We start from the raw sequence: 12,499 nt of genomic DNA on the forward strand, positions 1-12,499 counted from the left end.
TGAAATAAAAATGTGGTTGTTTCTTTACATGGTGTGATAGCTGATACTTTGGTCTATCAAAATATATATTTCAAATGTTGTTAATATTAAAACAATTATTTGCGGGAAAAAAAAGTTAAGATTGTACCTTCTTTTAAGAATCCATTATCTCTAAAACAGCAACATTTTCTCTCAGCCTCATGGCAAAATGTGCAAAATAGCATGAGATTAGCTATAAAACTGCAAATTGTTCACTATGTCCCCTGGCAAAACCCCTCTTGGACACAGCAAGACTCCTTAGTTTCGAACCATGAGACAGTACTAAAGTATCCTACACTACCTACGCTTCGCTCTCTCTTTCTCTCGCTCTCTTCAACCGTGCACATAGCGCGTGGGTGCAGCACTCTTCGCCAGGCCGTGAACGTTCCAGAATGCTTTTTGTGCGAACGTGGAATGGGGTGAGAGAAAAGGCGCTTTGTTTCGGAATTATTTGGTTACCAGCCTTTGGAAAGGAAAGCCCAAGTTGGACCAGAGTTGTATGGCCTAGTAAAGTAGCTTTCCTCTTGACATATGTGCATGGAATATGTGCAATACCTATAGCCTACGCGTGCAGTCGTCCACTGCCAGTTTTTAATAAATTACGTATTGGCTAAACGTCACTCCACCGATACGCTACAGTTGAATGTAATATGGTTATGCACTTTGCTTTGCAATGATACGTTTTACGATCGATCCATGCTATGTAGCAACCCGTGGTTAGTATGCCCATAAGCATTAGCATGTTGAGTGAAATATTGACAACTAGTAGCCCATTCCAAAAGTATTACAGAATTGTAATATTTCTGACCAAATCTCATACAACTCCATGGTGAAATTAGTAAAACATGCATTTCTCCAAGGCTGTGGAAAAATGTATTTCTGCACAAGGACATAACACGTTTATAGCCGTAAGCCATTTTGCCATAATAGGTTATTGTTATGAAAATCAACATTTAATAAAATATATTTATTGGCGTACACTGCTCCCCAATCATTAAAAGCTTTAGAGCTATTTTTAGAAAATATAAAACGTGTAAAATGAATACTAATGTATAGGCCTGCAACAGCCTGTTTTGAATTAGGCTACTTATAGCACGAGGGGGAAGGGACTGCTGCAAGCTGCTGCACGCTTGGAGAGCCCGCGTGTTTGAACAGCTATAAAAATTAATTATTACCAAAGGCTTACAAAGCTTCAGAGTTTTTGGCCTCGATTCGCGAATCCCATCTGAAAAAGTAAAGAGGGTTGTTATTTGTGCATTATATATCACAATTGGTCTCTTTGATAACGTTCTCATTCATGATGGGGTTTGATTTATGAGCTAGTGAAGGCAAACATGGCTCGAGCATTTCTCCACATGCACACAGCTAAGGGAGCTAGCAATAGGGAGCCATGCTATTGCTAGCCTAGTATGTTCACAATTTGACTAACTTTACAACCAGGGAAAGTAAAAGAGGAAATGTATTCGATGTATTGTAGTAGCCTGTAAAATGTTCTGTATACTCGGATCTGCTTGAAATTGGACAAGACAAGTTTTCTAAAGAGTTTCTGATTCAGAATTGTAAGCTGATATTTCTATTAAAGAAATTGTTAAAATGTATATGAACTCCATTGTCAAATTGCACAGCTATTTATATCACTGAAAAATAATGAAAAAGGTGCTAATTCTTAATTAACATAAACAGAATACAATCTCAAGGCATCCAAGATGAAGGTTCGTTTTTTATCCGACTAAACATTTATGCTTAGCCTATAATATAATATAAACCATGCATTTATTAGAATAACTAAAGGATTTATACTCCGAGATACGGCTTTCATCACACTATTTTGACTTGCAAATTAATTCGAGTAAATTTGTATTCAGGAAGAGCTACTAAACATTGTATCGGTAGGTAATGCCTCATTTCTATTTTTGGGGGTTGATAAAAATACATTTGATCAAAAATTCACTTTACACTTCATAAAAAGGTTTGGATAATAATAACAAAACACAATTTTGCAAGTTCCTTATAGCAAGTCAGATTTATTCTAACAAAAATATCCATTGCACTGTAAGCTATACAAAAATAAAATGACCAGAATTCATACTATTGTGCAACTTTTCACATACCCATAATATTGCATCTTAAGAAATCATTGTGTTATTGTAATTGCAGGCCACAATGGTATATTTTTCAAGACTCTTACCTTGAATTAATCGACTAGGCCTAATCAATTAATCAATAAAAAGGAAATGTGCCGATCATATCAAACAACCACCAAAATTAACTTCATAGTTAATACCGGAGTTTTTTTTCTTTCTTTAAATGTTCCAGGTTGAAAGTCTTGCTCTATTTTTCATTGATTTCAATAGCTCAGATGCTGTAAGTCAATTGTAGTTAATGACTCCGAGAAAAAGTAGAAGCTGTCGGTAGATATGTCCAGATTGTCCACGGGGCTGTCCAGGGATTCTGACAAACTGGGCGAGGTGGCATCAGAGAGGTGAAGGCAAGAATCCGAGGAGAATACTTGGAAGTCTTGTATTGAGACGTCCAGGGCAGCGGGACTACCGCCATTGTCCTGGCCAGGTGCAGAGCCGGGCCCTATTGTTGACACGCAGCCTGGAACAGTGGGTGACGGGTTGGGGAAATGCTTCAGATTTTTGTCATTGCTGCTCAGTGGTAAAACTGTGTAACTCTGGGCCTCGCCATTGTGCGGGCCAACATTCTGGAGCTGCTGGGAAGTACTGAGTGAGTTCTGGTGAAAGGAGCAGGCCCCTCTCTCCATAAGGGCCCCGGTCACTATATTGAGGCTCTGCTCAAACAGCGAGCCCTCATCCTCCTCGTCGCTCTGGGTCCTGTCCTCGGCACTTGGCTCTTTCCCTTCGCCATTGTGGTTCTCCTTGCACTGGGTCTGCCTCTTGTGCTTCATGCGCCGGTTCTGGAACCATACTTTGACCTGCCGCTCGGTGAGGTCCAGCAGGGCGGCTATCTCCACCCTCCTCGGTCGGCACAGATACTTGTTGAAGTGGAACTCCTTCTCCAGCTCCAGGAGCTGTGTGTTGGTGTACGCGGTCCTCAACCGCCGGGAACCCTCTCCTCCACTCTCTAGAATCTCAGGCGAACCTGAAACCGCAGCACATAAATCACAAGATAAAGAAGCATTACACAATTATCCACTATGACTTGATAATGCAATATTACTCCTGTATAAACACAAACCACCAGAGATGAACCTATTTAACACAGTGGCTATACTGCAGCAAAATGGCTGCTCATAGTAGCACCCTATGTATTCTCCCCCACAAAATAGCCTACTTGTAATATGGCTATTGACTAATTAATGCACAGTATTGGACGAAGTCCTATGGCGCACCATATGTACATAATTTCCCCCAAAATACAGCAGAGAAAGAGAGAGAGAGAGAGAGAGCAGTAGTGTGCTCCAGACGGCTACTATACTGATGAATGCGCCAGATGCCCGGCACGGCAACACTACTCTATCACTCTTCATTACTGTCACACATCAAAACTCTGGCACTGCTCGGCGAGGAAGGGCACCGTGGATATCAAATAAATCATTTTACATTACTTAACTTTGCCCAAACTTTTCCGAGTAGAGTAACAATATGGATAACCCAATGCACAATTGTGCCCAGCAGATGAATTTTGAATAGGCTCTGCAACTTGGTAATGACTAGCCTATTGCCACTCCTTCAAGAGCTTGGAAAGTGCATTCTGAATAAAAATGTCTTCCCTCTAAATTACCCCATAAAAAACACCCACCTTTCGGGGAGAAGCACACAGGTCCACTCGTTATGGCAGTCGCCGAGGAAGTCGGCAGGTGATTCTTCTTGGAGGCTTTCTTCTCCCGCATCCAGGGGTATTCCGGGGGTAGGGAGGCAGTGGGCAGCGGGATGCAGCCATCGGGGCTGTGTCTGGGCCGGCTATGCCTCGGGTGGATGCCTGGGTTGAGGCTGGGAATGGTCTGCTCAAAAGGAGGAGGAATCAGTGTCGAGTGTGAAAGCGTCGAGCTCTTGATTGATGAACTTTGAAATGAATCACCGACAGGGGGGAAAGATGTCAGGCACTCAGCAAGCGACGGCTGACTATTGATAAAACCGCTCTCTCGCTCGAATTCGTAATTCATCTCCGCTCGCTGAGAGCCGAGGAAAGTTTGCTGCGCGTATTTTTATAAATGTAGCGGCTCAATGAGAAAGAGGTGGTGGCATTTTTTTCAAATTCACTGATTACGGCCGTATGGTGACCGAACAGCTATTAAACTATTGAATTCATGGAGACAAGGTTGAAATTGGAGCCAAGTCACATGATTACTTCTGCCCAATGACAATTTGGGGTTTAATCAAAAGAAGCCACTGTCTGCGTGATTGATCCAAAAACTCTGGTGAAGAACGCCTTGTCTCTATGGGGACGGCTGTTTTTATTTACACCTTTTTTACGCCCGCCCCAGTTTAACGTCCCCTAGCCTCCTAGTCAACTAAACTATAAATGTGTTTTTAGAATGGCTGCCTGAGCGCTGTGAAAGTCAAGTATGTATAGTGCCCGGGCTCATGCACTCCTATTTTCGCGTATTGTTTGGGTATGTCTGGAGAGAACGCCCCCGCGCCACACAAATTACACCAGTAGCTACACACTATGCATGCAGTCATTAGCTAAGTTAGCCATTCATGTAGAGTTCTCTCTGGGAAAAAAAACACCCCAAAAACGGATATTTACAGCTCCTGACAGCAACAACCCCTAACAATCAAATGTGTTCCAAAACGGTAGAGTTTACAACATAGACCGTGTTCATAGACTTTCTTTTCAATACAAGCACAGATGAGCTATAGGTTAAGCTACTAATTGATGCATACAACTGGGAACAGAACGTCATACCTATTCTGGAGGCATGGGTTAATCATGCCTACTATACCATTTTAGTGTCATCCACTTGTATGCAGTACATTTATTACACATGAAGTAGTTAAATATTGTGTTTAACGCCCAGATACCCAAATATACATGGAGCATGTAAGCACACACACACACAAACTTCAGACAAACACACACACACACACAACCGATGTTGCTAAAATGATGTGTACCTAATGCAACAAAAGAATAAGGCTTTAAAATATCACATTTTGTGTGCATGCATACCAATCATGTTCTGTTTCATTTGAGTCTGGAATTTTTGTAGAGTAATTATACTCTTTCTCAGTCCCTGCGTTTATATCACTCTGCAGAGCACTCCCAGTTCCACTAAAGCAAGGTTGACCTATATGCTAACAACATACTAAGTTTAGGGAAACAGATTCCAGCCTGGCCTTCCAGCTGCTTCTCTTGGGGTTTCCCCGGATAAGCGAGGTCACAGCGGGCGTCTTAGTCTGGGTGAGGTGGGTGGTAGACAAGATAACCTTATTTCTCACACATTTCAACTTGTGCTATTGCACAGTTAATAAACCCCTGCCATTGGAACAGGTCATTTTAACGAATACATTGCAGAGAGATTCTGTAGAAGGAAATGTGTATCGACTGAGCAGCTCCCACAGTTTGGCTATGTACCCTTCCAGTACAATCTGTAAAAGCCACACTATGGATGTTTTTCGTCAAACAGCCAGTAAGCAGCTATGTTGTATGCTTCAAAGGAAATAAAATTGGAAGAGTGAGTGGGAGAGGAGGAAAATAAGTGGTAGGCCTTGCTCAGTTTATTGCTTATATAGCAAACAAAGAATCCTGGAAGCCTGCGCGCGATCAATCTTACTCGCCAAAAGGTCTGACAGCTCGGTGCCCTCAGAACACATTTAAGGCTTCTAACTCTCCCCCGGATCAAATGCAGCCAGGAAGCGGCGAGCAACGCTGGCCATTTAGATTATAACACGTTTCTGTTCGCTGTCACATATTTTCTGTCGCTTAAGGGATGTTTTAAGACATTAAAAATACATGGAACATTTTGCAGAAGGGCGATAATGCGCGTAAATGGTGAGTAAGCTAAACCAACATCGCCACTGCATTTTCTTGCTGGATTTTTTTGGGGCGTATTTACAAAACGTAATTATTTTTCGTTGGAGCATACATTTGGGTTTGTTGGAGGTGAGTAGAGTCTGTGGTAAAGGACGGGCCTGAGGAGGAGACGGATGGCTTTTTGGAATTACGCGTAGGCTTTGTGTGTGAGGCGAGGAGTGGGTGGCAGCTTTCTGTGAACCCTACTCAGACCTACACAAGTTTTTTACAGGGGGATTCTGGGGGAATGATTAAGAACACCTTTCCCACGGATGGAAAATGACAATTCCTTGTTTCAACCCAATCCCTTATTTATGCTGCGTTAAAATCTCCAACATATGGGTCAAATCAATGGAGTATGTGTGTGTGTGTGTGTGTGTGTGTGTGTGTGTGTGTGTGTGTGTGCGCGCGCACGCGCAAGCTGGGTCAAATCAATGGAGTGTGTGCGTGGGTGCGTGTGTGTGTTTGTGTGTGTTTTGGATCCAGAGTTGCTCAGTCTATGCTGACAGACCATGGTTAAATTGTTCTAGGTTCCCCTGCTAACCATATGTCAGGATCAAGAGAGTGCCATCCCTGTAATACGTCATTTGTCGAAATTATAAAGGAAATAAATTCGAGTACAGATTTTGTAAAACATTTCAATAATCTTGAAATGCATTTGAAGGGGATAACTATAATTTTACTACACTAACAATTGTTTCTTCGATTATCAGTTGGGAAATTCTGAATGCACAATGCATGGTATTGTATGTGGAATTGTGTTCTCCATTATTGGCTTATATTGACCTACATTTCATCAATATACTCACTGAATTATATTTGAAAATAAAAACTTGAATGTAGTCAACGTAATTAAGATGAAAATATGTTTTATGCTATGTAAGACGGTTCTTTGTGTGAATTGAATTTGGGCCTGCCACAACAAAGGAAACTGCACAAGCGTATTATTACTACACAAGCTTATTATTACTACACAAGCGTATTATTACTACACAAGCGTATTATTTTCATACTTATTTTACACCATTGCAAAATAATAACAGCTGAAAATATGTCGATGACTTTTTGCTGCTTGTAAACGCTTGTAATTGTTATTGTGTGCAGCGAATCCAGGCCCACATAGGCCTATTTAGCTGCATCAGATAGCCTGTGACTCAAATATTTAATACGTCCTGTACTACATATCCTTTCATTTAGTCTAATTTACATGTGTAAAGAACTATAATTATGAGCTTAACAGTCCTACAGCGCCATAATAAATTTGAAATATGGGGCCAAAATGTGATTGATTGAATATAGGCCTATCGGCAAACTTTTTTTCCTTAACGATTTCTCATTTAACCTATTTTATCCTAACAGATACTGCAGAAGATCCTCGTGACACTTTTATTATTATGGATGTAGTCATGCGGAGGAGGCGCGGGAACAAGGCCACAGCAAAAGCTTCTGATGTGCCCACGCGCTAAAGGAGACAAAACGAGAGGCCTTTGTACAATGTTTTCGGGATTTATTGTCACTATGAAATAAACTATTACGTTATAGATTATTATAGGTAATATTGATTCTGTGATCATGTGAATGACATTTTTGTGATGAAATAGCATGCCCTCTAAAGTCCTACCAGTGTTTTTCCTCCTCACAAATAATCTATGTGATAATAAGATGTTTATTATTATTATTATTATGCCTATTATTATTGCTTCCTTATTGTAGTTTATGCCATGTGTTATATGTTTAAATACCCTCGAAATCCAGGTTGAAAGATACAATGTATATTTAAATTCATTTATTTCTTTATTCGAACTGGAGCAGCATGGAATGTATGACACTGAAACAGAAACTTGGTGATATCTGGAATATTTGTTCAATAAAGAAACGTCTAATATCTGTCCGTCCTTCCAAGCGTGACTGGTTGATTTGCATTCGTAGAGAAATAAAATACCTGCTCTAAGAAGAAAAAAATAACACCAACATATCAGTGTGCTGCCGAGTGTCTGTCTGTCTCTCTGTCGTCTGTCTGCTGTCAGGTAAGGGGTAGAACTAGAGCCTAGGCCTGGTTCCAATAGCCTTCTCTCCACATACAAAGAGCACAGGGGGGTCAAATAATACTAAAGAACTCCATATAACGTCATATAAATAAATAACATTTTGAAAGTCCAACAGAACACAAGCTGGTTAGATCGTAGGCTGGAGCTTCCAGGCCTCCCTTTTTTAAGGATCCTTCCACAAGTGCAACAAAATGCAAAAACAATAACACAAAACAAATCTTCAACTGCGGATAAATACCAAAAAACTAACACATTCACATTAAAATAATAGCATAAGATTTGTTCATATACCCTGTTTGATTTGTTTTTAGAAACAAGTTAAAGATTAAATAGGTCTATGCGTATGTGCCCCCGCGCATGTTGTCTCAGATAATAGGTCTGTGCGGAACAATAACACTATAGCAAATAGAGAGAACATTTGAAGCAAGCGTGATTACTTTCCTATGCTACTTCACACATTAAACTATATAAAAAAGAACAAACATAACCTAGAACAAAGAGAAGGTGGAAAAAGCTACTAAAGAAGAGAAGAAACAAAGCGATGGTGGTTCGTCAGGTGGTGCGGAGTGATCCAGGGTGCAACCCGGCTACAGATGTGTCAGTTTGGGCGCTTCCTGAATTCTTCCCTGAGAGTAGTGCGGCGTATTAAGGTCTGTGTACGTCGGGTTTGGATCACACACTCTTTGATGGTGACTATTGCCCATAGTGATTGCTCCATTGTAGTCCATGTTTGTGGACGGCGGGTGCGAGAGATGGGTCAGGCCGAAAACGGAGGCCCTGTTGTTGGGCATCGAATCGATGTAACCTCCGCCTACATACACAGGGCTGACCTGCTGCAAGTGCGTCCCATAGCCGCCATTTCCTTGGAGAGGATGCGCGTCATACTCGGGCGTGGCCGAGCCGCCAGTCCCGGGATACCTCTTCTGAGAGGGCGGGCAGTTGTTTAGGGAGCTGTTCAAGGGAGGGGGATATGACGTAGGCATACCGTATGCATTATGAGCGGGCTTATTGTAAGACGTTGGCGACTGGGACTCATAGGGGACACTGTTAACCAGAGAATGCATAGAGTTGAGGTATCCTCCACCCCCTCCTCCTGGAGATGGGCCGAGGGGGCTCCGAGGGGACTGGCCCCCGGGAGAGGGCATCATGCCACACCCTTTCTGATCCTTTTTGTACTTCATCCTGCGGTTCTGGAACCAGATCTTAATCTGCCTCTCCGTGAGGTTGAGCAGGTTGGCCATCTCGACCCTGCGGGGTCTGCAGAGGTAACGGTTGAAGTGGAACTCCTTCTCCAGTTCCACCAGTTGTGCGCTGGTATAAGCCGTCCGGGCTCTCTTCGACGCGGCTGACCCGCCCGGGGGGCTCTTGTCTCCAGGGCAACTCTCAACTGGCGGAAGAGGAAAGGGAAGACAGTCAATCAGTAACCAAGCCCAGCAGCAAGCACAAGAACAAGACCCACAGAGTGACAAGATACATATAGCTGATAACACACGTCTCTCCACATGGACCGACTCAAATACACACATCAACAAGAGTTCTACAAATGCAGACAAATCAGAGATGTCCGCAACTAGACTGTGGATGTTACTAGTGCAATTATATCAGCCATAACATGAACTATGACTGTATACATGCTGAGGACAGCTCCTAACTGTTAGCTATACAAAAGCCAAATCAAAGTGATTATAATTGTGTGTGTGTGTGTGTGTGTGTGTGTGTGTGTGTGTGTGTGTGTGTGTGTGTGTGTGTGTGTGTGTGTGTGTGTGTGTGTGTGTGTGTGTTAAACTACCTCATATTTCCCACTGTAGCTTTTTAACCCTCATAGTACACACATGTGCAATGCAAATATCTGTATTCCTCACTACGCATGAGCTAAATCTCACCTTGCCATCTCCTATGAGTCTCACCATGCTGAATGGCTGGGGCTCTGCCGCTGCACAGCAAGGTGTTGGTCTAGTTACCGTTTATGGCAGTCGGCCAGCACCTAATAAATGTTGCTACTAGCTACTAGCTACTGTACAGCCAGAAGCTGGGCGTGAGGAATGCAGCATGCCATCATGTTATGAGTTAGCTCTTCTTTATAAACGGGGAGATAATATTTTCACCATCTCTGTTTCAGAAACTAGGCTACTAATACTGCTGTTATTCGAAAAATGCTATAATCGGGCTATAATCCAAATAATAATAATTATCCAAATAAAAAATGTAATATTTAAAATGATCTTGTTTCATTAAGGAGCTACTGTTGAGGGATCTGTGATTAGAATTATTGCAAAAAGCAGACCCACTGGACACAGACTTATTTCAAAGTCTAGTTTTCATTTACATTTGGTGGAAAATCAGCAGTGAATTAAACGTGAAATCAAAAATAATTTCACCATGTCATTGGATTTAGGTTAAAAAAATACGAAATCATTTACATTGATGACTTTCTGCCAATCCAATCAGTTTTCCACGTTGATTCAATGTCATCACATATAATGTTTTTGCTGAAATGACGTGGAAACAACGTTAATTCAACCAGTTTTTACCCACTGGGGTAAGCCTTAGGCTAAGGTTTGAAATAGTGCCTTTGGCATCAATTTGGCAGACATCTTGACAGACTCATGATAAATGGGATTCAGCAGACCTTTCAGATGCCTGGATGCCCTACTTATTCACTTCTGACCAAATATATTCCCAAAAGGTGGACATAAATAGGCCTACTAGCCTATAGAGACAACACGATTTGGTAAGGCCATGGGAATTTAAGCATCTTTCAACTTTGGGTAAACAACTTCCTCCCCCAGGTCTGCTAGTTTTTCCTCTAATCAAAACAAGAGAACAAATTGGAACAACTGTTTTTGTATGTTTGTTTGTTGTCCTGCATGGAATGTTGTGTGATCAGGGCCAATATATTATGTTTATTCTAGCAGAAAGTCAACGATAGAGCATATGGACAACAAATGGTGGAGCTAGGCCTAAAACTAGGAGGAATGGATCACAATTGAGTATTTCTAATGAACATGCATACATCATAATAGATCATAAGGAATGCATACTAATGGAAGAACCATATTGACATCACAAGATTGTATGCGTAATTAAGGTATTATACGAAAAAGGTCGTTTTCAATAAAACGTCACAATATGTTCGATTTGGCTTCTGGGGGGCAAGTAGACTCCAGCTCCGCTAAAACCATTTTTATTTTTACCTTTATTTAACTAGGCAAGTCAGTTAAGAACAAATTCTTATTTTCAATGACGGCCTAGGAACAGTGGGTTAACTGCCTTGTTCAAGGGCAGAACGGCAGATGTTTACCTTGTCAGCTCGGGGATGCGATCTTGCAACCTTTCGGTTACTAGTCCAACGCTCTAGGCTACCCTGCCGCCATTGACAACTACGTGCGGTTTCCAAGGGATTGTTAAATAAATGTTATAAATATGTGGTTTTAATATCATCACCTATTGAGCATAGTCATAACTACAAATGTACGATCCGATTTGTTCAACTGTGAGGGAAAAGTTTGAGAATATGAATGTATGCAAAATAGGGAAATAATCAAACATGTTGTCCCTTGGTCGGTTCATCTGATGAAAATATATAGATCATTGGTGACTTGGGGGGGGGCATGTATGTATGTAGGCAAACTGTTTCATGTATCAGTAATGGATCACAGAACCACGCATGAACAATGGAGTGTATTTTATCACGTGTTTCCTCAGAAGTGGCGTCTAGGTCATATACCTGAGCTGGAGCTACTGGTTTTAGGCTTCTGGTTCTGACGGGACTCTTTCATCCAGGGGAAGATGTGCTTCCGGGTGGTAGTCGGCGAGCTGTGCACCGAGCTCTTTGAGTTGGGTTGACAGGAGCCGTTGCTCGTGTTCTGGTTGAGAGAACCGGGGGACTGTGACTGGGGAGGTGGTGGTGGGACAGACACCGACATCTGCGGTTGATTGCTTTCAGTGAGGACGGGTGGCTGCGCCGCCTGGATGGCCGTACCCCTATCGCAGTTCTCCGCCATCTCCCCCGGCTTCTGCAGGGCGACCAAGCCGTCTGGGGACTGCAAGGAGCAGGCTGGTCGATGGTACTCACTTTCCACATGAGAGGCCCGGGGATATTGGACCTGATTGGCATCATAACTGAAGCCATTTGCGCTTTGATACGGGTAGCCACTGTAAATTGCGGAGCTGTCGTAGTAGGTTGCCTTCTGCATCTCGCCGTTTCCCAATATTTATTTCAGAAACTGACAGGGTCTTGACACCCTTGTTGAATAACATTGGCACCCCTTGGTCACGTGACACCTCTTCGCCAATGGCCTCCTCGGGTGAACCTAGGGTTACAAGAAGCACGGTGAGGAGAAGAAATGGTGGCGATCCATCTTACTTTTCAATAAAGGGCTGACACCAGATACTATGGAGGCAAGATAGGGGCAACAGTTCTCTGGCTATTCTCGTTTACCTTCTGGTTA

At 42.3% G+C, this 12,499-nt stretch overlaps 2 protein-coding genes and 1 long non-coding RNA gene across 12 annotated transcripts in view; 1 reads left to right on the forward strand and 2 right to left on the reverse strand.

Annotated features, from left to right (window-relative positions):
• Positions 1-2,328: 2,328 nt before the first annotated feature.
• On the reverse strand, positions 2,329-4,324 carry hoxa2ab (homeobox protein HoxA2ab). The gene is given in 2 exon segments (NM_001141625.1): positions 2,329-3,123; positions 3,784-4,324. Coding segments are annotated over 2 exon segments (1,122 nt in total). The 5' UTR covers positions 4,148-4,324; the 3' UTR covers positions 2,329-2,365.
• A 1,496-nt stretch (positions 4,325-5,820) lies between these two features.
• LOC106588848 (uncharacterized) lies at positions 5,821-7,891 on the forward strand. The gene is made up of 2 exons (XR_001324719.2): positions 5,821-5,979; positions 7,360-7,891. It is a non-coding gene; the product is annotated as an uncharacterized lncRNA (long non-coding RNA).
• The window catches only part of hoxa3ab (homeobox protein HoxA3ab), a 35,248-nt gene continuing 30,524 nt past the window's right edge, over positions 7,776-12,499 (reverse strand). For 9 of the 10 annotated variants that reach the window (XM_014178291.2, XM_014178295.2, XM_014178298.2 and 6 more), the window contains 2 exons: positions 11,776-12,361; positions 7,776-9,435 (listed from right to left, as the gene is read on the reverse strand). In XM_014178291.2, the coding sequence (XP_014033766.2) occupies positions 8,636-9,435; positions 11,776-12,244 (1,269 nt within the window). In that variant the 5' untranslated portion in view covers positions 12,245-12,361 and the 3' untranslated portion in view covers positions 7,776-8,635. 10 annotated transcript variants of the gene reach the window in all.

Source organism: Salmo salar, chromosome ssa27, assembly GCF_905237065.1.
Source record: "Salmo salar chromosome ssa27, Ssal_v3.1, whole genome shotgun sequence".
NCBI lineage: Eukaryota > Metazoa > Chordata > Actinopteri > Salmoniformes > Salmonidae > Salmo > Salmo salar.